The sequence below is a fragment of the Enhydra lutris genome, unplaced genomic scaffold (genome assembly GCF_002288905.1).
Source record: "Enhydra lutris kenyoni isolate GAN:26980312 unplaced genomic scaffold, ASM228890v2 scaffoldscaffold35, whole genome shotgun sequence".
NCBI lineage: Eukaryota > Metazoa > Chordata > Mammalia > Carnivora > Mustelidae > Enhydra > Enhydra lutris.
This window is the reverse complement of record NW_019154119.1, coordinates 4296157-4323635: the sequence shown is the minus strand read 5'-3', so window position 1 is coordinate 4323635 and position 27479 is coordinate 4296157. Positions and strand designations below refer to the sequence as shown.

General features: G+C 40.9%; 1 protein-coding gene across 4 annotated transcripts in view; it reads left to right on the top strand.

Moving 5' to 3' along the window:
- The window catches only part of LOC111154053 (protein FAM228B-like), a 55381-nt gene that overhangs the window by 3843 nt on the left and 24059 nt on the right, over nucleotides 1–27479 (top strand). For 2 of the 4 annotated variants that reach the window (XM_022513413.1, XM_022513412.1), the window contains exons 2-7: nucleotides 1293–1361; nucleotides 3065–3256; nucleotides 3876–3956; nucleotides 8687–8774; nucleotides 8868–9024; nucleotides 14381–14488. In XM_022513413.1, coding sequence (XP_022369121.1) covers nucleotides 1293–1361; nucleotides 3065–3256; nucleotides 3876–3956; nucleotides 8687–8774; nucleotides 8868–9024; nucleotides 14381–14488 — 695 coding nt within the window. Of the gene's footprint in view, nucleotides 1–1292; nucleotides 1362–3064; nucleotides 3257–3875; nucleotides 3957–8686; nucleotides 8775–8867; nucleotides 9025–14380; nucleotides 14489–17744; nucleotides 18009–27479 lie in introns of those variants that run through there. The other 2 variants (XR_002641053.1, XM_022513414.1) reach the window with 2 other exon arrangements.

The following is a 27479-nucleotide window of genomic DNA, read 5'->3' as shown; positions in this document are numbered from 1 at the left end:
AAATGTACAATTTCAGTGACATGTTTACAGCCTCTTGTATTTTCTGGTGGGTGTTCATGGAAGATTTGTTATGCAAGTGGAAAAAATTAATGTTATGAACTATTTCGTGAAGACTGTTGCTTTAAAATCTGAAAATGTGGAATGCCTGGGTGGCTCAGTTGGTTAAGTGTCTGACTCTTGATTTTAGGTCGTGATCACAGGATTGTGAGATAGAGCTCTGCTTTGGACTTTATGCTCTGCAAGGATTCTGCTTGGGATTTGCTAAACCGCCCCACCCCCAACATGCTTATGTGCACTCTCTCACAAATAAATAAATCTTCAAAAAAACCCTGAAAATACAACTTGTATATAAATAAATCTATTAATATTTGAAGCTGTAATGACTAAATAAAGTAGAATTCAGTAATGACTGAATGAATTCAAATAGAGGCCTAATTCTATTTTAACTTTTTTTTTTTTCAAACATTTTATTTATTTATTTGACAGACAGAGATCACAAGTCAGCAGAGAGGCAGGCAGAGAGAGAGAGAAGGAAGCAGGCTCCCCGCTGAGCAGAGAGCCCGATGCGGGGCTCCATCCCAGGACCCTGGGATCATGACCTGAGCCAAAGGCAGTGGCTTTAACCCACTGAGCCACCCAGGCGCCCCTCTATTTTAATTTATAAAGGTAAAAGCATTTTATGAAATGTGAAAAAAAGATGGGTTCTACTTATCATGCAACTCTGGGCAAGTCATTTTGACCATGCTGGAACTCAAAATGTCTGTAATCTGAGTTATTTTTTGCCCCTGAATGAGCTAAAGCAAATAACGGAAAGATTCAAACACCCTTTAAGAAGTACCTGATGAAGGCTCCTGGCTTGGTAGGGAGTCTGCTTCTCCCTCTGACCCTCGCCCCTCTCGTGCTTTCTGTCTCTCACACATAAATAAATAAAAAGTCTTACAGGAAAAAAAAAGTACTTGATGATCTGATTTGAAGTAGAAAAATTGTATTTACAGGGAACTTTCCAGGGATATGTCTGTCACATAAAAGTAAGTCCAGATAGTATTAATAATATGATTTAAATTTTTTTTTTTTTTTTAGAATGGGGTGGGGAGGGGCAGAGGAAGATGAAGAAAAAAACTGAACGTGACTCCACACAGAGTGCAGAGCCTGACATGGAGCTCAGTCTCAGGACTCTGAGATCATGACCTGAGCCAAAACTGAGTCGGATGCTTAACTGACTGCGCCACCCAGGTACCCCAATAATTTTATTTTTAAGATTGGATTTTCAAAATTTCATTTTGTCATTTTAGGCATTAGCTAAAGAAGATACTGATGCAGCTATTCAATCAATATTATATAGAGAAAATTATGTGATTAAGGTAAGAATTGGCTACGGAATGTGTCACAATTAAAAATTAAATTTTGTTTATCCATTTTAGATGTAGTACATCATCATTATACAAATTTTAAAAAATAGAGAAAATAGAATTGAAAACACTCCTTAGCCCCTAGGATTAACCTTAAGCGATCTCTGAGATTGTTTTAATCGACTTCTCTTTTTATACTTTGTGGGGATTCTGTAAGAGTTTTCCCCAGCTTGTGCTTTCATCTAGTGGGACTTCTGTGGAGTCAGTGTGTATTAAGAGCTTTAAGAGCTGTTACTGGAACGCACTGACCAATAATTACTCAGGGATGCATAGGTAGGAAGGAGGCTTTAACTGTAAGAGGATGGGCTTAATTATAAGACAAGATGAACGTGCATGTAGAGTAAACACTGGAGTGGGTAACCTGTAAAGAAAAATTTTCTTTGGAATTGTTTAAAAAGGAAAGGAGCTATTCATTAAGAATGATTGAAAACTGCTATGACCTGAAGCTGGGGGGCGGGTAGAGCCTAGAGAAGCTCTTAGGGTTCCTGGTTGGTTGGTTGGTTGGTTGGTTGGTTGATTTTGAATTTCATGTTGTTGATTGTAGCAATCACATGATTTCATTTCCTAGGGGAGAGGTAGATACGTTTTGGATACGAAGTTTTAGTTTATAGCCTAAATCAGTCATTTTCTCTGCGGGCTGCTTGCCGTTTCGGCCAGGTTGTGCTGTGCTCCTGCTTCTTCACTCTTGTCTTTTTTTTTTTTTTCCTTCCATTGTATATGCCTCTTCCACATTCTCTCATCCCTCCTCTTCCTATACAACTCTTCATTCTTTAAGGCCCATCCCAAATGTCTCCCCCTCTAGGAATTAAAAAGAAAAATTTAGTCCTTTTTTCCCCATTGTGGTAAAATATATATAACATAACTTTGCTATCTTTAACCATTTCTTTTTAAAGGTACAGTTCAGTGACATTAATTACATTCACATGTTGTACAACCATTATCACTATTTCCAAATAGGTGGATGTCATGAAATCATCACCATTATCTATTTCTATTTCTAAAACTTTTTCATCATCCCAGCCAAAACTTCATACACATTAAGTAATGAATTCCCATCCCCTCTGCCCCAGAGGTCCCTCTAGTAACCTCTAATTTATTTTCTCTTTCTGAATTTGCTTATTCTAAATAATTTCAAATAAGTGGGATCCTACAATATTTGTCCTTGTGTGTCTGGCTTATTTCACTTAGCATATTGTCTTCAAGATTCATCCATTTTGAAGCATGTGTTAAAACTTCATTCCATCCTATGGCTGTCTAATAATCCATTTTGTGTATATACCACATTTTATTTATACATCCATCTGTAGATGGATTTTTTCCTTTTGGTTATTGTGAATAATGGTTCTATGAACATCGATGTGCAGGTATCTGAGTCTCTGTTTTTAGCATGTGTGTGTGTATATTTTGGTATATTGTCCCTCAATTGTTTTGTATATTTGTTTTGTAGTCTGTCTCTCTAGGGAGAGCAGGCATGTTGTCTAATCTGTCTGTGTATTATTCACTATTTCCATTATGGTATGTGTCACCCAGTAGAAGCCAAATAAATGATTGAATTAATGAATGACTTTGTGGGTTATTCTTAGGACTGTAATTGAGTTTAAAGTTTAGAACAACATAGCTTTAAGATAATTGTCTCTTCCATCACTGTTTATTAGGAACTAGATAAGTATTTACAACATCATGACTTCTTAAAGGCAAGGAGAAAAGAGATGTTACATAAAAGATGGGTTGACCATGTCGCACATCCTCTCCAGAAGAAAATTATAGAAAAAGTTGGTTCATATAAGAAGATTAAAAAAAGGAGACAAGATGAATTAGATGGTTTTTTAAAACATGTAAATAAAAAGGTACGAAGAGGTCATTTGATACTTGTTTCAGTTGGTTTAAAGCTATGATTATCTTTATAATCATCCAAACAGCCTGCCTCTTCTGACTCTATATTAATCTCTGTTATGGCGTATACTGTTCTTAAATCCAGGGTATGTGGAAAGGATGGAGGGAAGAGGGTTAGGTCTGGATTTAAATGTGTACATTAGAATCTGTATTTTTTGCTTTTTAAATGTAATTGTTAATTTTATATACCGATTAAATTTTGGCTCCAGGTTCAGGATATTTATATATAGTTCTAGAACTCCATTATTTACAAAACTGTAAAATATTTGTTTTGGCATTTCTAAGAGATCAAGATGTTTGACTAGGAAGCATTTAAAAGTAAATTTCCAAATCTGTTAGTGTTCCAACATTTGTTATTCTTGCAAATTTTAAGTGGATTCCTTCTGTCAGTATAATAGTTATTACTTGGTTACATTAAGTTTAATTTCAAATTTGGTCTTCCCTTCCCCTTTGTATTTGTCATTCATGCTGTTTTGAAGTAGAAGAATGCAACTGTGTGACTCTTGAGTTTTGTTAACATTCAAAATTAATCGTGCACCTCTTGTTATGTGTAGTTTTATTTCCTTTCTATAGGGAAATGTATTTATAGAACATTATGATCCCAAAGAATATGATCCTTTTTATATGAGCAAAGAGGACCTGAATTTTCTGAAGGTAGGATAGATTTCTTATTTTTGGTATTATGTGGTTGGTTATTCTGAGTAGCCCTAATATATAAGTAGTTATTTAGTGATTCCCTAAGAATGCAGTTACATCTTAAGAATAGTTTGCGAGGGGCGCCTGGGTGGCTCAATGGGTTAAGCCGCTGCCTTCGGCTCAGGTCATGATCTCAGGGTCCTGGGATCGAGCCCTGCATCGGGCTCTCTGCTTAGCAAGGAGCCTGCTTCCTCCTCTCTCTCTGCCTGCCTCTCTGCCTACTTGTGATCTCTGTCAAATAAATAAATAAAATCTTTAAAAAAAAAAAAAGAATAGTTTGCCATCTCCATATCTTAGAAAGGAATAAAAAAGCAAAGTCCAAAGTAAATTAAACCTCTGTAAAATTTGAAAATACTGTATAATAATTGGGTAATAGGTAATATTTTAAAATTTCATAGACTTTTAAAAATTTGTTAGAAATTTAATACCATTTTCATGATACATGAAAAAAAGGTTTTTTTTTGAGAGAGAGAGAATCTTTTTTTTTTTTTTAAAGATTTTATTTATTTATTTGACAGAGATCACAAGCAGGCAGAGAGAGAAGAGGAAGCAGGCTCCCTGCTGAGCAGAGAGCCCTATGCGGGGCTCGATCCCAGGACCCTAGGATCATGACCCGAGCCGAAGGCAGTGGCTTAACCCATTGAGCCACCCAGGCACCCCGAGAGAGAGAATCTTAATCAGGTTCCTTGCCCAGCATGGATGCAGGGTTCAATCTCTCAACCCTGAGATCATGACCTGAGTTGAAGTCAGGAGTTAGATGCTTAACCGATTGAGCCACCCAGGTGCCCCCCATCAAAATCTATTTTTAAATAAAGAATTAAAAAAACAGTCTAAGGGGCACTTGGGTGGCTCATTTGGTTAAGTGTCTGCCTTGGACTCAGGTCATGATCTCAGGGTCCTGCGATGGAGCCCTGTGTGGGACTCCCTTCTCAGTGGGGAGTCTGTGTCTCCCTCTGTCTCTGCCTCCTTCTCCCACTCATGTTCTGTCTCTCTCTCTCTCTTTCTTGTTCTCTCTCAAATAAATCAAACAAAATAAAATCTTAAAAAAAAACCCTCACGATTTCATTACACAGAATGAACTTATTAACATTTTTTGGTATATCCTTCTGGATAGCCAAGACTACTTTCTATATGTAGATTTATATACACATTTTTATTTTACAAATTGTTGTAACACACATTATGTTTTATAATCTGCATTTTTTTCCTCAATAGTTCTATGATTTGCTTCTTTCTTTGTCAATAAATGTAAATACATAATTTTAATCATCGCATAATATTCTGTTAATAACAGCTGGGGTGCCTGGGTGGCTCAGTCCGTTAGGCCTCTGACTCTTGATTTCTGCTCAGGTCATTCATGATCTCAGGGCATGAGATCGAGCCCTGAGTTGGGCTACGCAGTCAGTGGGGAGTCTGCTTGAGATTCTCTCTCTTCCCTCTCCCCACTCTCCCCATCTCAAATAATAAATCTTGGGGTGCCTGGGTGGCTCAGTGGGTTAAAGCCTCTGCCTTTGGCTCAGGTTGTGATCTCAGGGTCCTGGGATTGAGCCCCGCATCGGGCTCTCTGCTCAGTGGGGAGCCTTCTTCCCCCCCAACCCTCTGTTTGCCTCTCTGCCTACTTGTGATCTCTGTCTGTCAAATAAATAAATAAAAATCTTAAAAAAAATATTAACTTGCACTGAGGGCTTAACCAAATGTTAGGACTTTTTTTTTTTTTTTCATCTTCACTGCTGCCACGTGATGTAATTTGCAGATGAGGCAAGTGAGACACAAATTGGTTAAGTTACTTTTCCAGAGTCACACAGCTGTAAATAGCAAAGCGTAGATGTGTTTCTAGCTATATATGGTATCTTGCTATACCACCATTTTTTTAAACATATTCCCTACTGTGAACATTTAGATTATTTTTGACCTATTGCTGTTATAAATGATGTTATGATGAACTTACCTGTAACTATTTCATAAGGTTTTCCATAGGTAAATTGCTAGAAGTAGAATTGCTGAGTTAAAGGTTATGCATAATTTTGATTTATATTGCCAGATTGTTCTCCAGGATGGCTGTATAAATTTGTACCCCCACCAGAAAGTCCATCTTCCCACACTTTTGCTGATAATAGTGCATATTTTTTTTTAAAGATTTTATTTATTTATTTGACAGACAGAGATCACAAGTAGATGGAGAGGCAGGCAGAGAGAGAGAGAGGGAAGCAGACTCCCTGCTGAGCAGAGAGCCCGACGCGGGACTCGATCCCAGGACCCTGAGATCATGACCTGAGCCGAAGGCAGTGGCTTAACCCACTGAGCCACCCAGGCGCCCCGATAATAGTGCATATTATTAAACAAAATTAAAATCCTTGAGCCATAGACCTCATTTGAATCATAGACATTTTATTTTTATTTATTTATTTTTTTTAAAGATTTTATTTATTTATTTGACAGATAGAGATCACAAGTAGGCAGAGAGGCAGGCAGAGAGAGAGAGGAGGAGGCAGATTCCCTGCTGAGCAGAGAGCCCGATGTGGGGCTCGATCCCAGGACACTGGGACCATGACCTGAGCCGAAGGCAGAGGCTTTAACCCACTGAGCCACCCAGGTGCCCCTGAATCATAGACATTTTAAACTTCTGGCATTTGCAGACAAAGCAGGTTTTTGTTTTTTTTGTTTTGCTAAATTGGGTTGTGTGTATGTGTTATTGTCCCTTTTTTAATAGGTGAAAGTTAAACTGAAATTTTATAGCTAGAGCCTTAGATAAACTAGCTAGTAACATAACTAGTAAAGGGCAGAACTGGGATTTGAAATCCGATCTTTTTTTTTTTTTTTTAAGTATTTTATTTATTTGAGAGAGAGAGAGCGAGCATGCATGCTTACCCCAAAGGGAGGAGGGGTAGAGGGAGAGAGAGAAAATCTCAAGCAGACTCCCCAGTGAGTGTGGAGCCAGCTCTGGGCTGGATCTCATGACCCCAAGATCATGACCTGAGCGGAAATAACGAGAGGCTTAATGGACTGAGTCACCCTGGCGGCCCTGAAACCAGATCAAACCAATTGAAGTTCTTTTACCATGCTGCCTTTCTAAATGATGAGGTGATAGGTGACTTTTAAGTTTAGCTGAGCATTTGAAGTTATAGCAGCAGTTCTCAAAGAGGAATATAGACCTCTGAGAACCCTGAAAGCCTGTTAGGGGTCTATAAGGCCGAGTATTTTCATAATAGTGCTGAATATCATTTGCCTTTTTCATAATGTTGACATTTGCTCTGATGGGGCAAAATCAGTGGTGGGTAAAACTGCTGGTACCTTAGAACTTCTTATTAAATGGGTGTCACCAAATCAAACTCGTGGTCATTATCGTCTTCATTGCCATGCACTCACAGTAAAATCTAGTTTCACTTAAGAATGTCCTTGACCAAACATTAAAAATTACTAATTTTATTAAATCTTGCTCCTGAGTACACATCTTTTTAATATTCTGTGTGATGAAATGGAAAGTATGCAAAGAGCATTTCTGCTGTCTACTGAAATGCAGCACGATTGTATGACTTGTGAGCTCTACTGATTTAATTTTTATTTTTTAACGGTACACTGTTTTTACTTGAAAGAATGTCTTACAAACTGTGATTAAGTGTTGGGTGTTTGGCAGACATTTTAATAAAGTAAGTCTGTCACTTCAGGGAAAACAGCTGACAATATTTGTTGCTAATAGTAAAATACGGATTTTTAAGCAAAAATTTGAATTTTTGAGAAATATTCACCATCATGGGTGTGATGGCTTCCTAATGCCCTTAACACTTTTCTGATGAGAGTGGTAATGATTTTAATGAATGTGATTATAGTGTAATGAAATGTATTAACATTTGGAAAATCTCACATACTTCAGTGATATAATTTTTTCCAAATAGTCAACCCATGACATAGACAAAAGATCCATTCAAAGTTCAAGCTAGGCCAATGGATTTTAGTGTAGTTGAGTTTGAATAATTTATTGATACAGTTTCAGATTGGACATCGTAACCTTTAAGAAACTACCACTTACTGCATTTGGGTAGACTGTCTAAGAAGAATATTTGATCTGAATCAGATCAATTCATATTAGAATGATCTGAAAAAGCTATTAAAATTAGAGTTAACTATGGGGCGCCTGGGTGGCTCAGTGGGTTAAGCCTCTGCCTTCGGCTCAGGTCATGATCTCAGGGTCCTGGGATCAAGTCCTGAATCGGGCTCTCCGCTCAGCTCTCTCTCTCTGCCTGCCTCTCTGCCCACTTCTGATCTCTCTCTGCCAAATAAATTAAAAATTAAAAAAAAAATTTAGAGTTAACTATGATGGAGGGCCCTCATTTCATTGTAATGTGTTAAATATATATAATGGTTACTCTGAAATATGTAGAGACTATTCTTTTTTTAAAAATTTTATTTATTTATTTGACAGAGAGAGACATAGCGAGAGAGGGAACACAAGCAAGGGGAGTGTGAGAGGGAGAAGTAGGCTTCCTGCTGAGCAGGGAGCCCGATGTAGGGCTCAATCCCAGGACCCTGGGACCATGACCTGAGCTGAAGGCAGACGCTTAACAGCTGAGCCACTGAGCACCCCAAGACTATATTCTTGATTCATCTGGCCTAAGAGCCATACACAGATGCTTAGTTTAGACTGAAAAAGACCTGCAATCCTGTCCTCAAAAGACATGTTTTTCTTGTAGGTTACCATTCCACCATTTCATGATCCTTTGAAAAAGGCACAATATGACAAAGATGATGAAAAAAGAACTCTTCTTCAGTGTGAGACTGGTACTTAGTGTCTAATTGTTATGTGACTTTATAACCAAGAACAATGGGAGTTGCATTTAATTGTGCTAATTTAGGTTACTAATCTTCCTGCAGGCAAAATATATACAATGAAAGAATTTAAAGAGATTGAAAAGGCCAAACTGCATTCCAGATTCCCAAGAATTTCTAATTCAAGGCACTTTATGACTCCAAATGAGTGGCTTAAGCTGCCTACAACTTACATAGAAAGTGAATTTTGTAAAAGGAGCAGGTAATGGTTAATATAATAGAAATTATAGAACCTTTGGAATTTGAAACTGTTCTTGAGACAGTGGTAAAAATTTTGTCATAATTCTGATTTTTAAAAAATTTCATTTTTCAATGAGAAATCTGTAATTCTTTATTCCTATTTTTGATGTTTCGTTTTTTCTTGGGCACTTTCGAAGATTTTCTCCTTGCTTTTCAATAGCTAGATTGTGATGTGTCTGAGTGTGTGTGTGTGTGCGTATGTGTCCCCTTTCTTTCTGTTTATCCTGCTTAGGGTTCTCAGAGATTCTTGTATCTGTTGTTTGACAACTTTCTTTTTTTTTTTTTTTGGAAAATAGGCCATTATCACTTCAATTATTATTATTATTATTTTAAGATTTTATTTATTCATTTGACAGAGAGATCACAAGTAGGTAGAGAGGCAGGGGGAAGCAGGCCCCCTCCTGAGCGGAGAGCCCGATGCGGGGCTTGATCCCAGGACCCTGAGATCATGACCTGAGCCGAAGGCAGAGGCCTAACGCACTGAGCCACCCAGGCACCCCTCGCTTCAATTATTTCTTATGCCCCATTCTTTGTTTTTCTTTTCTCTCTGAGACTCCAATTATTATTATTATTATTATTATTATTATCATTATTATTTTAAAGATTTTATTTATTTGACAGAGAGAGCGAGCACAAGTAGGGAGAGCAGTAGGCAAAGGGAGAGGCAGAAGCAGATTCCCTGCTGAGCAGGAAGCCCGATGGGGGGCTTGATCCCAGCCAGGTGCCCCTATTATTATGTTTTTTTTAAGATTTTTAAAAAAAATTTTTAAAGATTTTTGTTTATTTATTTGACAGAGAGAGAGAGACCACAAGCAGGCAGAGCAGCAGGCAGAGAGAGAGGGAAGCAGGCTCCCCACTGAGCAGAGAGCCCAATTCGGGGCTCGATCCCAGGAACCTGAGAACATGACCTGAGCTGAAGGCAGAGGCTTAACCCACTGAGCCTCCCAGGTGCCCCTTAAAAAGACTTTTACTTGAGAGAGAGCACACAAGAGAAAGAGCACTGGTAGGGGGGTGGGGCAGAGGGAAAGGGAGAAGGAGGTTCCCTGCTGAGCAAGGAGCCCAATGTGGGACTCCATCTCAGGACCTTGGGATCATGACCAAGCCGAAGGCAGACACCTGACGAGTGAGCCTTGAAGGTGCCCCCGAGACTCCAATATATATATATGTTAGACTATTTGGTATTGTCTCATAGCTCTGTAGCTCTTATTTTGTTCTTTTCTGTTAAAAAAAATATTTTTTCTGCTTATATTTCAGTTGGACAGTTTCTACTAACCTATCTTTCGGTTCTCTGAGCCTTTCCTCAGCTGTGTTTCATCTCTCTTTTTTTAAAGATTTTATTTATTTTGAGAGAGAGAGAGAGAGAGCGCGCCAGAGACAGAGATAGTGACAGAGAGCATGAGATCAGAGAGGAGAGGGAGAAGCAGGTTCCTACTGAGCAGGGAGCCCAACACAGGGCTCCATCCCGGGACCCTGAGATCATGATCTGTGCTGATGGCACCATCCAGGTGCCCCTGTGTCCCATCTTTTGATCAGCCCATCAGTGGAATTCTTTGTCTCTGATGTGATTTTTATTTCTAGCATTTCCATTTGATTTTTTTCACATGGTTTTCATTTCTTTTGAAACTCTCCCATTTATTTTTTTTATTTTTTATTTTTTTAAAAGATTTTATTTATTTATTTGACAGACAGAGATCACAAGTAGGCAAAGAGGCAGGCAGAGAGAGAGGAGGAAGCAGGCTCCCCACTAAGCAGAGAACCCGATGCGGGGCTCGATCCCAGAACCCTGGGATCATGACCTGAGCCGAAGGCAGAGGCTTTAACCCACTGAGCCACCCAGGCACCTCCGAAACTCTCCCATTTATACAGGTTCACTTTTCCATTAGATTCTTTAACATATTAGTCATAGTTATTTTAAATTCTTTGATAGGTCCCATGCTAGGGTCATTTCTGAATGTGGTTCTACTGATTATTTTCACTCTTGACAATGGATTATTTTTTTGTCTTGCCCACCCCGCCACCCCGTGTCTTATAATTTTTTATTAAATGCTAGATATTTGAGGTTCTTTTGTCCGGCCTTTTTTCTTCCATGTCTTGTCATTTTTTATTGAATACCAGGAAATAGAGGTAGAACAATATAGACTGACTATGTCTAGAAACAGATATGCCTTTGCTTCTGTCAAGCATTAGTGTGGAGAATTGGGTTCATCTAGTCAGAAGTTCAGCTGGGTTTAGGTATTACTGTTGCTATTGTTACTTTTAGTGCACAGGAGGCTTCAAATGCCTTTAGTGTTGGGCTGCTCTTACCTTGTGCTTCGGGTAGGGGCTGGCTTGCCAGAAGGGTTTTCTCAAGCATTTCATCTCCCCTATCAGTTTTTGGCTATTTCTGTAAGCCTGCTTCACAGAGTTGTGTGGGGGAGGTGTGGGGTGAGTCTCTCCCATGTTTTTGCTTCATTCCCAGAAGTATACTGCTGTTGCCTATATTGCTAGGCTCATAGTGGGAGCAGAGGAATTTTTTTCTGTTTTCCTTATCCTGCCACAGTTTAAGGCATGCTGTATATCCTTGGGCCTCAGGAATAGCATGTTCTTAGAGTTCCTTTCCCTTCTCCTTGTGGCAGCCAAACTCTTGTGTGGTTGTTCTTGGGTGAGTTTCCTGCCCCTTTTCCAATAGTAGCAGATCTCTGCTTGGTATAGGTACAGGATTCTGGACCTAAAGTGGTTTCTTGTCTCTTTCTGTGGAACAGAGGATTTTTACTTCTATCCTTATCCTAGTAGCACTGGATCCTTGCCTTGGTCTTAGGTGTACCCCTCTTACTTCTCCATAGGCAAACAGGTTTTGCCTGTACTTCTCTTCCAGAAGCAGCGTATCTTGGCTTATTGTTCTGGGCGGGGGAGGGTTGGGGGGTAGAATTTACTTCCCTCTTCCCAGCAGCTTTAGGCTTTTGCTTTGCAGTAGGAAAGAATCCAGGGAAATGGGTGGTTTCCCTGGATTTTTACCTGAAGCTCTTGGTCTCTTCCTGAGCATCCTTGTCACATCCTTTCTGTGGTCTTCTGCTCTATGACCGGTCTTTTCTGAGGAAAACACTGTTTCGAAGACTATCAAATGCCACTTTAACCCTTCCTCTATCAAATATTCCCAGTTGGGGCACCTGGCTGGCTCAGTTGGTAGAGCATGTGGCTCTTGATCTCAAATTTGTCAGTTTGAGCCCCACGTTGGGTGTAGAGATTGCTTACATAAATCTAAAAAAAATAATCTTGAAGTAAAATATGTCTAATCCACCTCCTTATACTAGTCAGTATGGTCCAGTCTCTCTTTTGTCCCATCACTTGACACACATGTACTTTTCACTTATCATAAAGTTTGCAACTGTCTAGTTGTGTGTGAAATGACTAAGTGGATGACTTAGTCATTGGGTGAGTCTGTGAAACTACTTTGGAGCGATTTTGTGGAAAGCCTTTAATGCCAGCTTAAAAATTGGGATTTTATCATGAATGGGGAGTCATTGAGGATAGTTGAGGAGAGCATGAAATGCTGGAAACTTCATTCTGGCATATGCTGTATATGACAGATTAGAGATAAGATTGGACTGGAAGCTGGAGAACATTGAAGTTTTATAAGGATCTATGTTGTTTTGATAAAGGTCTCAGGATGGTGGCAAAAGCAATGAAATGAAGAGACTGATGTGGTAAAACAAAGGAATTTTAGATTTTGGTGGCCAGATTTGGAGGGCCAGGGAAAAGAGAGGAAATCAGTTTTTTTTTTTAAGATATTATTTATTCATTTGACAGAGAGAGAGAGGACAAGTAGGGGAAGCAGCAGGCAGAGAGAGAGGGAGAAGCAGGCTCCCCATGACATGGGACTCAATCGCAGGACCCTGAGATCATGACCTGAGCTGAAGGCAGCCACTTAATGACTGAGCCACCCAGGCGCCACGAGAGGAAGTCAGTTTTGAGAAATATTATCTTACATATTAGTTTCCTAAGGCAGTTGTAATAAAGTACCACAAACTGGGTATTTTCTTCAGTTCCGGGGGTGGGAAGTATAAAATCAAGAAGTCAGCAGTGCCATTCCCTCTATGAAGACTCTAGGGGAGGCTCCTTCCTTGCCTCTTTCCTAGTTACTGGTGGCCGCTGGCAATCATTTTAGTTGGTCTGCAGTCTTTTTTTTTTTTCTTTTCTTTAAGATTTTATATGTTTATTTGACAGAGAGAGAGAGAGAGAGAGAGAAGCAGGCTTCCCACTGAGCTGGGAGCCCAGTGCGGGGCTCGATCCCAGAACCCTGGGATCGTGACCCGAGCTGAAGGTAGACGCTTAATGACTGAGCCACCCAGGTTCCCCTTTATTCTTGTTCTTTAAAGATAATTTGCTGAGTACAAAATTCTAGGTTGGCATTTATTTTCTCTTAATGCTTTAAACATATGCTGCTTGTTTTTGTTTCTGTTGTTTATGAGAGGTCTGCTGTTACTCTGATTTTCATCCTTTCTCCATGGCTGCTTATAAAATCTTTGTCTTTAAGGTTCTTTTTAAAAATTTTATTTTTATTTTCTTAAAGATTTTGTTAGAGTGAGCGAGAGAGAGAGAGCATGAGCAGGGGGAGGGGCAGAGGAAGAAGCAGGCTTCCCACTGAGCAGGGAGCCCAACACGGAGCTCGATCCCAGGACCAGGATCATGACCAGAGCCAAAGGCAGACCCTTAACTGACTGAACCATCCAGGTGCCCCAGTCTTAGTATTCTGCACTCTTACTAGAGGTTTCTAGGTATAGATTTCTTTTTATTTAGTCTGTTAGTATATATTGTGCTTCCTGGATCTCTGTGTTCATTTTTCATCAGTCTTGAAAATTCACAGCAATGATCTCTTGATTGCTTTTTCTTTATTTGTTCCATTCTGCTTCTGGGCTCAAATTAGACATATATTAGACCTTATATCTTTTTATTTTTATTTTTTAGAGGGAGAGTGGGGGAGAGACAAATGGAGAGGAAGAGAAAAAAAAATTTTTTTTAAGATTTATTTATTCTAGAGAGAGAGTACAGGAGCAGGGAGAGGGGCAGAGGGTGAAAGAGAGGGGAAGCAGATAAAGGGCTGGGTCTCAAGGCCCCTAGATCATGACTTGAGCTGAAACCAAGAGTCAGATCCTTAACCAACTGAACCACTCAGGGGTGTCAGTTTCAGTAGCTCTTAAATACTCAAGAATGTATACTAGTTTGAAATAATGGTCTTTTGGACAACGTACATAGTGGTCAATATATAACAATAATTTCTGTATAAATATAAGATAGTTTTGTTTTCAAAAACATCCTCACACCATGTTATTTTGTTAAAGGTTAAAAGTGAAAATGAATTTTAACGATTGTAGTTTTGATATGAAACCCTTGACAAGAGTTCCTCATTCTGTGGAGGCTCAGCAAGAAGAAAAAGCAGTTATTTCCAAGTAAGTCTGTTTTTCCATAGCTTTGCTTTTTTCAAAGATATTTGGCTGTGTTTCCATCCCCTGCCATCCTTTTAAGTTGCTGGAATGGTGCTGAGGCATACACCATGCTCCTGTGGCACGACCTTGGGCACCTCCTGCCTCTGTGTTGGGATGAGGTGGTGACTTGCTTCAACTCTGGTTTTATTTTATTTTATTTTTTTTAAAGATTTTAAAAATTTATTTATTTGACAGAGATCACAAGTAGGCAGAGAGGCAGACAGAGAGAGAGGAGGAATTAGGCTCCCCACTGAGCAGAGAGTCCGAGCAGGGCTCCATCCCAGGACCCTGAGATCATGACCTGAGCCGAAGGCAGAGGCTTTAACCTACCGAGCCACCCAGGCGCTCCTTAACTCTGGTTTTAAAGAACAAATTGCTAACACATTCAGAAATAACAAGCAGGGACAGAAGATAGACTGTTAACAACTCAAAGTTTAGGAGATTTTTTTTAATTGGAATTGGAGCAGAAAAATGGAATTTTGGACTAGTTTTGGTGGATAGTAGGTACACTGAGAACGAAGCGATATTACGAGGAGAGTGGTAGTATGTACTACGTGTGACAGAGGGATCCTCTCAATTGCCTACTTATGGAATTCAAGAAGAGATTTCTCTGTATAGTTACATAATCTGTTTAACTAGCTGATTAAAACTAATGAGATCCCGCAGCGGCTATTGCAGGGAATGTAAAGTGGTGCAGCAACTATGGAAAAGGGTTGGGCAGTTTCTCAAAATGTGAAACATTAAATGACCCTGTGACCCAGCGATTCAACTCCTACCCAGGAGAAGTGGAAACATACGTCCGCATGAGTGATCATGGCAGTATTAGTCACAATAGCCAAAAAGTGGAAACAACCCAGATACTCATCAGCTGGTGAGTGGGTAAAAAAAATGTGCCATATCTATACCTGGAGTATTATTTGGTGATTAAAAGGAAGAGAAGTACTGATACATGTTATGAAATGGTTGAAGCTCAAAACTATTCTCTGGGAGAGGACAGCCACAAAAGACCACATACTGTATAATTCTATGTCCAGGAAGAGAAATCTATAGAGACAGGAAGTAGACTGTTGTTAGGCTAGGCCTAGGGTTGGGGATGGACAGTGATTGTAAATGAGGTTTTTAGACTTTCTAAAATTAGATCATGGTGTTGGTTGGACAGTTCTAAATACACTAATAATCATTGATTTCTATACTTAAAATGGGTGAATTGTGTGGTGTGTAAATTACACCTCAGTAAAGCTGTTGATAGTAATAGAAAATATTAAAAATAATTTAAAAACCTAGCAAAGCAGAAGAAAAATGAGCTTGTATGATGTACAATTCTCTGTTCCTAAAAAGCCCCAAGGTAAGTTGCAGTGCCCTTTCCTTTTTCTGAGTAGGCTCAGAATTTGATGGATAAATGCAGTGTGGCCAAAGCCAGAGGGCTTTTTAGAGATGATTGATGCTGCCATGGGCAGAAAAAATGATTAATGACTAATTGTAGAAACAGATGACTGTTAGAGATGGAGGTGGACACTGTGAGCTTCTCAGTGTCCTAGAGGGGTAGTTTAATAATTGGCTGCTTTTTGAATGGGAGTTTAAATTCAAGGATAATAGAAGTATTGAAAGTAAGCCCTGTTCACTTGGTAGCTAAAGGCCTTAAAAGATGGAATGAGTCAGAATCACTCTTGAATCCTAGGTTTCAAAAGAGTAAGTGTCTCTCCAATCCCTAACGGCCACGGTCTCATGGATCTGTTGGGGTCAGGTTTTAGGATAGTAAACATTTAAATCCTACTTAATTTCTATGTATGATATAAAAGGAGGGCTTTTGTTCTCAAATATCTCTTCTAACAGAGTGGAACCCAGCTATGGAGGAGAATATTGCGTATTTGGGTACCGGAGGGCCTATATTGTAGACTAGAGGCTTAAATCTCTGAGCTTCCCTCTGGAAAAGAGGTGGGTTAGATTGTGACTTAGGGAAACATCCCTGTTACGGCATCAGGGGTTGGGAAAGCATATTTGTCTTTGACAGTTAGACCTTCCTTAGGAAGACACAACGGACAACTCTGTGAGGCAGACATTTACTCTGAAAGAACCCCACTCAGCTGTTCGATTAAGCAGCAAAGCAATAACAAATGAAACTAATATTAAAGCTAGGTAATGCTATTTATTTGGGTTTCTTTTTTATAAAAATTTGTAGATATAAAACTCACCAACTTCAAAGTAAAAAAATTTTAAAAATTAAAAATTTTATAATAATAATTATTATTTTATTTTAAAGATTTTTATTTATTTATTTGACAGAGATCACAAGTAAGCAGAGAGGCAGGCAGAGAGAGAGGGGGAAGCAGGCTCCCTGGTGAGCAGAGAGCCCAATGCAGGGCTCGATCTCAGGACCCTGAGATCATGACCTGAGCCTAAGGCAGAGGCTTTAACCCACTGAGCCACCCAGGCACCCCCTTTTATTGTTTTCTGAACATACCAACTTTGCTCCCATCTCACACTTTTGCTTCTGTCATTCCTTCTACCAGGAACATTCTTTCTCCAGATTTCTCCATGTCTCACTTCCTCAGTTCACCCAGACCTGGGTGACCTCTGCACAAATATCTCCTCAGAGAAGCCTTCTCTGACTTTTCTAGTTAAAACACTCCTCCCCCCAAAATCCATTCCTCTATCCTCTCTACCCCCTTTTACCTGTAAAGAGGTGGGATTCTGGACCCAAATAGAGGCAGAGTACATGGATGTAGCTTGGTGAATTTTGTGAAGGAACATTGTTTATTTCTGTTCACTTCATTACTCAAGTGAGAAAGTCATCTGTCGGTTGACAGTGAAGGTAGAGGACCAAGATTCAGAGTTTTGAAAAAAGGGAAGAAAGGAAGGTAGTATTTTCTAAATCACCATAATCCTAGTGTAAATTAGTACTCCAGACATCCTGACAGTCTGAAAGTAGGACCATGGGGGGGGGGGTCCCTCAACTCCTGTCACACATCAGTGATCTACCCCTCCACCCCATAATAGGGTTGGCTTGTCCCCAAATCTCTGCATGTTTTGAATCCAGAGAGAGTGAGGAGAGGCTGAGGTGGGTTTAGGTGGGTCTTTGCCTGAGAGAGGAGTCACTCAGCTCTGGAAGGACAAGGCTTCAGGGGGGCTCAGCTCTGCTGGGCTGAGGAACTCTTTCTGCTTTTGTAGGCTCCCCATTCCTGTATCACACGTAACTCTTCTTTTCTGTCACCTTTAAAAGGTTTTAGCAACCAAGGAGTGTACACCCTGATCCTTGATTGGTGAGGGACACAAAAGAAGGCTGCTCCGGAGGAAGTCATCTGCCTGTGGGACTCTCTCATGGTGAGGACCAAGGAAGGCGCTCAACCACTTACCTTCTGAGTTCAGTGTCTATCTGATAGTTAAGGAATCACAATACCATGTATTGATGGTCATTACCAATGTATTTTCTGTAGATGTTAAATATTGCCTGAAAGATCCAATAAAAATAATGATAGCTACCTTACTGAGTGCCTGTCTCACTTCACTTGATCTTTCCTGAATCAACGTAGGTATAGTCCCTCCCATCAGGTACCCTTAAAACCCATTGCCTCACATTCTCCCCCTGTTTTATCTCTTCTCCCCTCCCCTCCTCTCCCCTCCCTTCCCTTCCTTTTCTCTCCCCTCCTCTCCCTCCCTCCTTTCTCTCTCTCTTCTTTCTTCCTCCCTCCCTTCCTCCCTCCTTCCCTTCCTGCCTTCCCCTCCCTCTCTTTCTTTCTTTTTATCTTTCTCTCTCTTTTTCCCTTTCTTTCATTTTATTTATTTGTTTATTAGCAGGAGCAGGGGACAGACAGAGAAGCAGGCTCCCATTGGAGCAGGGAGCCCCAGGACCCAGAGACCATGACTTGAGCTGAAGGCTAACCCTTAACTGACTGAGCCACTCAGGCACACTTCCCCAGGTTTTTCTAACAGACTTCAGAAAATTTAAGAATTCATTTTGAGTATGATTACCCACTTGCTGATTCTGATTCTGTGTGTCACCCTTTGGCTCATGTTGAGTGTGATCCCCAGTCAGGGGAAGATGACAGGATTTTGTTTTCCTTAGGCAAAGGGGACACTAAAAATCATCCCTCTCCTAATTGTAGCCCTAGTTCATATAGGAAAACTGTATATTCTCTGTAGTATGAATTTATAAGACGTCAACTAATTTGAAACAAAATATAAGGTAGCGTTGGATTGGGCAGTTGAAGGCCCCATGTTCGCAGACCCTCTTCCTCCCTGACCTCCCCCACACTTGACTGGCCTTTACTGGGACAGGGGCTTCCAGGGAAATGGGCTCCGGTTTCAGCCCAGTGCTTTAGTTTGGTTTGAAAAGGACGTTCCCTTTTCCCTCCCTTAATCCTCTAGGTCACTGGTCACCTGCTGGAGGTGGGTTAGTGGGTTAGCCAGCCAGGCACTCCACCAAGGGGGGAAGAAGCCTGTGGGGAGGCCCTAGGTCTTGGGGGTGGTGGTCAGGGAGTGGGGGTGAGGGTGGGGGTCCTCCACGGTGACAGGGGTGGGTGTTGGCCCAGGCCTGCCAGCCAGGAGGACCCGGCGGCCACATGTGGGGGAGGCATAATCACCCCTTTGGAAACAGGCTCTAGGGCGCCATGGATTTCTGTTTTGTTTTACTCAGAACTCAAATTGCTTTCTGTCTTGCGAAGTCTCTTCGATTACTCTCTCTTCCCTCAGGGATCCTATTATCCATGGCTTCCAAGAAAGTGCCTAACTATGGTGAACATTACAGGACAGAAAAATTGAAAGAACGGCCTGAGACAGAGTTAGTTGCTTTCATGGAGGTAAAGGAACGTGGTGTTTTGGGATGTAAGTCATTTGGGTGATGGGACATAAATCCCTTGAGAGCTATTTTGTCTGAGTCATGGCTGTAGTCCCCAGAACTAGAACAGCTCCTGGCAGAGAAAAATTTCTGTGAATGGGAATGAATGATCCAGGATCAAAGGTGGCCAAGAGTGTGGTTCAGTTGGCCGGCCAGCTGTGGCTGCGTGCCCCAGGGAATTCTGATACTTAAGGGTATGGTAAAGCAATGATTGTTTTTTAAAAAAAAGATTTTATTTATTTATTTGAGAGACAAAGATCACAAGTAGGCAGAGAGGCAGGCAGAGAGAGAGAGGGGGAAGCAGGCTCCCCGCTGAGCAGAGAGCCTGATGTGGGACTTGATCCCAGGACCCTGAGATCATGACCTGAGCCGGGGGCAGAGGCTTAACCTACTGAGCAACTCAGGAGCCCTAAAGCAATGATTTCCTCATGAAGTTTCATTATTTTATACGATTCTATAATTTGTCTCACTGTAAAGAAAAGCTGGTGGATACTTCCTTTTTTTTTTTGCCATGGTAGCAGTTAAGAGCGGTGAGACTTTTAGCATTGGTGTGTATGCACACAGAAAACTGGGGGTCTCACAAATGCTGCCAGAAATCATTAAACTTCCTTATGTTTTCTGGCAAAATGACGAAGTAATTATTGAAAGCAAAAACTTTATTTCCTTTAAAAAGGTGGTTCAAAAGTTGGACACGTGATCAATAGTATTTATAACATTTATTACTAATATTAATAGGATGGCTAAAAAATGTGGTTTTCCAAGACATTTGTCAAAATAGATGTTTCTACTTCAAATAGATTGATTTAAGTTTATAGCATCAGGGGAAAATATTTAATTATTTTACATGATTTTTCAATTGCTGTCTTTTTTTTTTTTTTTTTAAGATTTTATTTATTTAACAGGCAGCTAGAGAGGGAACACAGGCAGGGAGAATGGGAGAGAGAGAGGCAGACTTCCCACAGAACTGGGAACCCGAGGCAGGGCTCAATCCCAGGACCCTGGGATCATGACCTGAGCCATAGGCAGATGTTTTACCGACTGAGCCAACCAGGGTCCCCTTAATTGCTGTCTTAGAATAAGAAGGCTTTAAAGCAAGATTCTGCTTATATTACCAAGAGAGTTTTATTTTGAAGACCCAAATAGCTATCTGAATATTATTTTAGATTTCATTTGTAGCTGTTAAATGTATGGATAAAACTACAACTCTCCTTTTCGAGGTCTCTCTTATTCACAGATTTGTTACTTGAGTTTGGGGGTTAGTTTGTTTTGATGCATTCACTGTGGCAGAACCAAAGATGGAATAATATAGTTTTAAGAACCTGGATCTTTTTACACTAATTCTTTTAGGCATAGCATTTCTCTTCCAGATACTGGATTTTTATCACCTTCCCATTTGTTCCTACTTAGTCCTATAAGCATAAAAGCTGGAAAAGCAGTTCATAGTGATCCAAATGAAAAACCCTAAGGTGAGGTTTAAGTGCGTCAGTTTTACCCAAACTCATAATGGAAGCAGCAAGTCTCTAGATGTAAGATAATCTTGGTCCTAGGCCAGGAGCTGCCACTACCTGGCTCTTTTTTACTTAAAAAGAGGTTTTGACTTAAAAAGAGAACCAGCAGAAGTCAGAAACTTCAAGGGCCCTTTAAAACATGCCTAGTGAATGCCTGAAAAGAGGATTCATTTTATAGAGGATCCCTTTAATTAGTAAGCTTTCTAAGCACTTCAAAAATATGATTTAATGGTATGACGTGTAAGAGATTTGTTTCAGAATAATCTGGGTAGGGAGGCCGGGGAGAGTGAGCAAGGATTTAGATGAACTAAGATTGACTCCTTGAGTTGATAATTACTGAACCTGGGTGATGGGTTCACAGAGAATCATGTTTGAAAATTACCTTAATAAAAAGTTATAAAATAGTCTTTGAGGTAACAGGCAGTAGATACACAGTAAAACTATTGATAAAATAAAATGGGTTTTGTGATTCTGGTTGGTTTCTTTAGGATTTACATCCGAATACTCAGTTCTGTAATTTTAGGCATTAGCTAGAGAAGACATTGCTGAAGCTGTCCGTGCAATATTATTTAGAGAAAATTACGTTGTAAAGGTGAGAGTTGACTACAGGCTGTGGATTCTAAGTGTCCAGGTAAACAAGAGTGGTGCATGGCCAAGAGGATGTTACTGTGTCACAGAGACTCATTCTGCTGGGAGAAGGAGCCTCCTCTGATTTGTTTATTTATACAGCATAGATCTGAGACTGCCCAGCTCCTTGCAGGCTCACTCAGAGGTCAGGATTCCTAGATCTGCCCGTAAGGGATCTGAGAGATTGTTCTAACTGCTTCCCTTCTTTGTTCTGGTACTGAATAGAAATTCTTTCCGACTCAAACTAAATCTCTTTCTCATATGTTCCCACATCACAATGGGGCTACGTAAAACCACCCGAAATGGTATTTAAGGGTAATGACAATCAGTCCTGAGAGTTACTATGAAATTAATAAATTTAAAGGACTTTCTTTCTTTTCTTTTCTTTCTCTCCCTTTCTTTCTTTCTTTCCTTCCTTCCTTCCTTTTCTTTCTTTCTTCCTTCCTTCCTTCCTTTCTTTCTTTCTTTCTTTCTTTCTCTCTCTCTCCTTTCCTTTCCTTTCCCTTCCTTCCTTCCCTCCCTTCCTCCTCCCTCCCTCCCTCCCTTTCTTTCTTTTTTAAGAGAGTATGATGGGGAGGGGCAAAGGGAAGGAGAGATAAAATTTTTAAAAGATTTATTTATTTATTTAAAATTTTTTTAAAAAATTTATTTATTAGAGAGAGAGAGCGCACAAGCTGGGGGAGTGGCAGGCAGAGGCAGAGGAGAAGCAGGGTCCCCACTGAACGGAGAACCCAATGTCAGGCTCAGTCCCAGGACTCAGGGCTCACAACCTGAAGGCAGATGCTTGATTGACTGAGCTATCCAGGTGCCCCAAGATTTGTTTATTTTGGAGGGAGCGAGAGAGAGAGAGAGAGAGAGAGAGAGTGTGAGTGGGGGCGAAAGGCATAGGGAGAGAGTCTCAAGCAGACTCCGCATTGAGCGTGGAGCCAGATGCTGGGCTGGATCTCAGGACCCTAAGATCATGACCTGAGCTGAAATCAAGAGTTGAACGCTTGGGGTGCCTGGGTGGCTCAGTGGGTTAAAGCCTCTGCCTTCGGCTTGGGTCATGATCCCAGGGTCCTGGGATCGAGCACCGCATCGGGCTCTCTCCTCAGCGGGGAGTCTGCTTCTCCCTCTCTCTGCCTGCCTCTCTGCCTACTTGTGATCTCTCTCTCTCTGTCAAATGAATAAATAAAATCTTTAAAAAAAAAAAAAAAGAGTTGAACGCTTAACCGACTAAGCCACACAAGCACCCCAATAAACTTAAAGAAGTTTAATTTTAAAGATCTATTTATTCTAGAGAGAGAGAGTAGGAGGAGGGGCAGTGGGAGAGAATCTTTAAGCAGACTCCCCACAGAGCCCTACCAGGGGCTCAGTCTCACAACCCAAGAAATCAGGAACCGAGGCCAAACCCAGAGTCAGATGCTTAACACACTGAGCCCCACACACACCCCAAAGAAGTTTTAATTTTAATGAGAGAGATTGAAATTTGGTGTTAAAATGGTCCTTTGATGTTTGTAATTTATAGAGGAAGTTCACATATATTCTCATTTGCACATCAAAAGAGGTAGATGGGATTGGTCTCCTTCTATAGATTCAGAGAGTGGTGCTGGAGCAGGTCTAGTGCCCTTTTTACTCTACCAATTTTGTTGTAGACTTTACTGATGATGAAGCCTGGGGACATGCCGTGGGTGACAGGAAAGCTTTGAAATCCTTAAAAAGAAGCAGGAGTTGGGTGAGTTAGGAATGGTTTGGCTGTGGTGTAACCTGAAGGCACACTTCTAGTTTAGAACTTTCCCTGGGTTCCTCCTGCCTGTGCTCTCAGGTTCTCTTCCTGAACTTCACTGTGTTCTTTAGTTATCTCATGCTCAGACCTTGCAACCCGAAAATATCGAGGGCTTAGGAGTGGGAGCAAGTGTTTTCTGCCCTTATTCAAATGATGGTAAATGGCAAACTTCTTCTTCTTCTTTTTTTTTTTTAAAGATTTTATTTATTTATTTGACAGACAGAGATCACAAGTAGGCGGAGTGAGAGGGGGAAGCAGGCTCCCCACCGAGCAGAGAGCCCGATGCGGGGCTCGATCTCAGGACCTGAGATCATGACCTGAGCCAAAGGCAGAGGCTTAACCCACTGAGCCACCCAGGCACCCCAATAAGTGGAAAACTTCTTAATAATGTGTTTTCCTTGTATCCTCTGATTAGAGATTAGATACATATTTTTAGCATCTGGATATTTTTAAGCAAAGAAGAAAAGAGATGTTACGTAAGAAATGGGTTGAAAAATGTTGCAGAGCCTCTTCAGAGAATTATAGACAAAGTAATTTCATACAGACAGTTGGAAAAAATGAAAGAGAATTTTGAATATTTTTTACAGAATACCAATAAAAGAGTACTGTGGGTTTTTTTTTAATAAAGTATAATTTATAGAGTCAAGCCAACATTTTCACTGGTTATGCAAACAGTTCTAATGTTATTTTTGTATTTATGATGAATTCATGGAATTATAATACAGCCTACTATATTTTTAAACTTGGGGTTTCAGAAGGAGGAAATAGAAATATTTATTTGGAACTAGATTTATCAGGAATGTTTTTAGGTAAATATAAAGAGAATAGCAGTAGCCTAAACCATAAGGAAATTTATTTTTAACTAAGAAGTTGAGGGTTAGGTGGTCTTATGATGGTTTCTGACAGCAAAACAATGTTAGTCACCCCAGTTTTTTCCTGTAGCTCTTTGCTGCTATCCTTAATATTTTCAGTTTTTCCTCATCATTCTTACATTTGAAGATTTAATTTAATTAATTTATTTATTTGACAGAGAGAGAGAGAGATCACAAGTAGGCAGAGAAGCAGGCAGAGAGAGAGAGAGGGAAGCAGGCTCCCCATTGAGCAGAGAGCCTGACGTCGGGCTTAATCCCAGGACCCTGAGACCATGACCTGAGCTGAAGGCAGAGGCTTAACCCACTGAGCCACCCAGGCGCCCCTCATTCTTACATTTGTAAGCACATTTGGTTCCTCACAACTTCAGGTGTTAGATCTGTGCTCAAGTAGGAAGAAGGGGTAAGGAATGGTGCCAGCATACCCTTTTCTTACACCTGATCCTTTGATCTGGAAGCAGAAGGAGTTCCCAGAAGCTCCTAGCAGATTTCTGCTTAGGTCGTTTTATCCATAACTGGGTCACATCACAAGAGCTAGCTAGAAGGAGGGCCAGGAAAGAGAATGTGTGGCTTTCCAATCTCTTGAGTAGGAAGAGGGCAAGGGAGAAAGGGATTCCATGGCTGTTGAATTAGGAGGGACCACTGGTTTCTACACACTGTTCTTCAGTTTGGCTCTACAAAACAATAACATTTTGACTTCTGCTTTTGAAGATTTTTTTCTGTTTTAGCTTTGAGGTCAGGACCCTCCTTTGGAATTTAGGTCTGCCTAGATTTCCAGGCATTTACTATAGATCTAGAGTAGTTTGCCTGGAATGTCAGAGTATTTATTTGCTGAGCAAAATTTCTGGATGTGAACATTAAATACTTCTTCCTAAGCACTCTAAGGGGCAGAGCTCAGTGTCAGAACCAAATTGCACAGTCTTACAATTGTGCCCAGAAATGTGAATGCAGAAGTATAGGATGGGGAAGCTGTGAAGCCATGCCTTAGAAAAAGGATGTTGGGGGGCTGGGGTGGCTCAGTTGATTAAGCATCTGCCTTCAGCTCAGATCATGATCTCAGGGTCCTGGGCTTGAGCTCTGAGTCAGGCTCACTGCTCAGTGGGGAGTCTGTACCTCTGCCCCTCACCTAGCTCATGCTCTCTCTCTCTCTCTCAAATAAACAAACAAAATCTTTTTTTTTTTTTTTAAAGATTTTATTTATTTGTCAGAGAAAGAAAGAGAGGGCACAAATGGAGAGCAGCAGGCAGAGGGAGAAGCAGGTTCCTCACTGAGCAAGGAGCCCGATGTGGGACTTGATCCCAGGACCCTAGGATCATGACCTGAGCCAAAGGCAGACACTTAACGACTGAGCCACCCAGGTTTCCCTCAAATAAATAAATAAAATCTTAAAAAAAAAAAAGGCATGTGTTGAAATACGAGGTTTTGTTTTCTTTTAAAGATTTTACTTATTTGAGAGAGAGCATTTATTTATTTGAGAGCATACAAAAGCATGAGAGGGGGTTGGGAGAGGCTGAGGGAGTAGAAGAAGCAGACCTCCTGCTGGGCAAGGAGGCCGACTTCAGGGCTCAATCCCAGGATCCTGAGATCATGACCTGAGCCAAAGGCTGACACTCAACCGACTGAGCCACCCAGGTGCCCCATAAGTGTGCATGGTTTGTTTGTTTGTTTGTTTGTTTGTTTTAAGATTTTATTTATTTATCTGACAGACAGAGATCACAAGTAGGCAGAGAGGAAGGCAGAGAGAGGAGGAAGCAGGCTCCCTGCTGAGCAGAGAACCCGATGCAGGGCTCGATCCCAGGACCCTGAGATCATGACCTGAGCCAAAGGCAGAGGGTTTAACCCACTGAGTCACCCAGGCACCCAGTGTGCGTGGTTTTAAATGACTGTAAAATCAGTGTGAGTGGACTGTGGGAGCTGACTTCTAAGAAAACATCTGGGCTCTCAGGCTGTATGAAGGGAGGTGGTACTTGGAGTGGGAAGCATCAAAGTCCCCCCTTGCTCTCCTGTCACTCCGGATTCACACTATTGAGGAGACCTTCACCAGTTGCAGAACCTTTAGAAGAGGGTGGAGGCTTGATGACACTTCGAGGGAGGCAAAGTGGGAAGGGATACGGGGTAACTTAGCCTGAGGAAGAGAGGACAGGAGAGGGAATGAGATCTTTAAATATTTAAAAGGCTGGCCTGTGGGTGATGGGTAGATAAATTTTGTGTTGCTCCTGCTAGAGAACTGGTATCTGCCCAGGGCAGTGACAAGGCAGATTTCAGCTCAGTCTGAGGACAAACCAGTGGTTAGAATGACCAAAGTGCTTTCCTGGTGGAGCAGAAAGTTCTCAGGCTAAGGCTAGTTGATGACTTCAGACTAAAGCTTGATGATTACTTCTCTCGGAAGGTGGTGGGCTGTCCGTGCCGTCTAAATTACTTCTCAGGTTCCTTCTTACCCTTTGAATCTATAATTTTATATGAAAGCAGAATAAAGCATTTGGCATTTTTGAATCTTGCAAAACACCGCTGTATGAAGTGATTTGCTCTTAGGTGTATTTTTGTTTTTTTCTAAAGTAAATTGTATTTGGAGACCTTTGTGATCCTAAAGTATGCAGGACTTTTTACATGACAAAAAAGGACCCAAATTATCAAGGGTAAGTAAGATTCATTCACTCATTCATTCTTAGAAGCTCTGGGGTTGGCGGAGAACCTAGTCATTTTCGAAGTCTTGTAATTACTCTGTATTCATTTAAAAATCTACAGAAGCATTTCCTCTGAGTTTTAGAACAGAAACCTACAGTAATTTCACCTACTGGGGAATTTACATGTGTGTGTTCCTCCACTCCCATTCAGCAAACTGGAAGCCCAGGAGGGAGACATGACAGCAAGTGCAGTGGGGTGTGACAGGTGTCATGGTGCAGGGGGCACTGGCCCAAGAGGCAGAGCTCCTTTCTGTGGAAGGTGGAAGGAGGGGTGCTGGGAAGGTTGCCCAGAGAACCAGTAGTTGGGCTGGTAATGAATCTTCATGTTTCAAACTCACCAATGTAGAGTTAAAATTTTGAGATGTAGTTTTCAGTTTTTACTCCTGCGTAGCAAAAGTAGCCACCTGGTATTAGAAGTCATTAACAAAATATGTGTGGCTCTGAAGAGGGAAGTAGTTTGTTTTGCTTCTTCCAGAAAACCAAGGCAGATCATTGTTATGAAGATAAGGTTCTTTTGGCTCTGGGAGACTTGCTGGTGTGGTGTTGGTCAGTCATTTTGCTGCCTCGCTTATTCAGCACCTGTTTAGCTCATACATGCTTGGGGAACCAGCATCGGGCCGGGTGTACAGGGGGAAGTGAAGAAGGGGAAAGTGGCCCCTAGTCTAAAG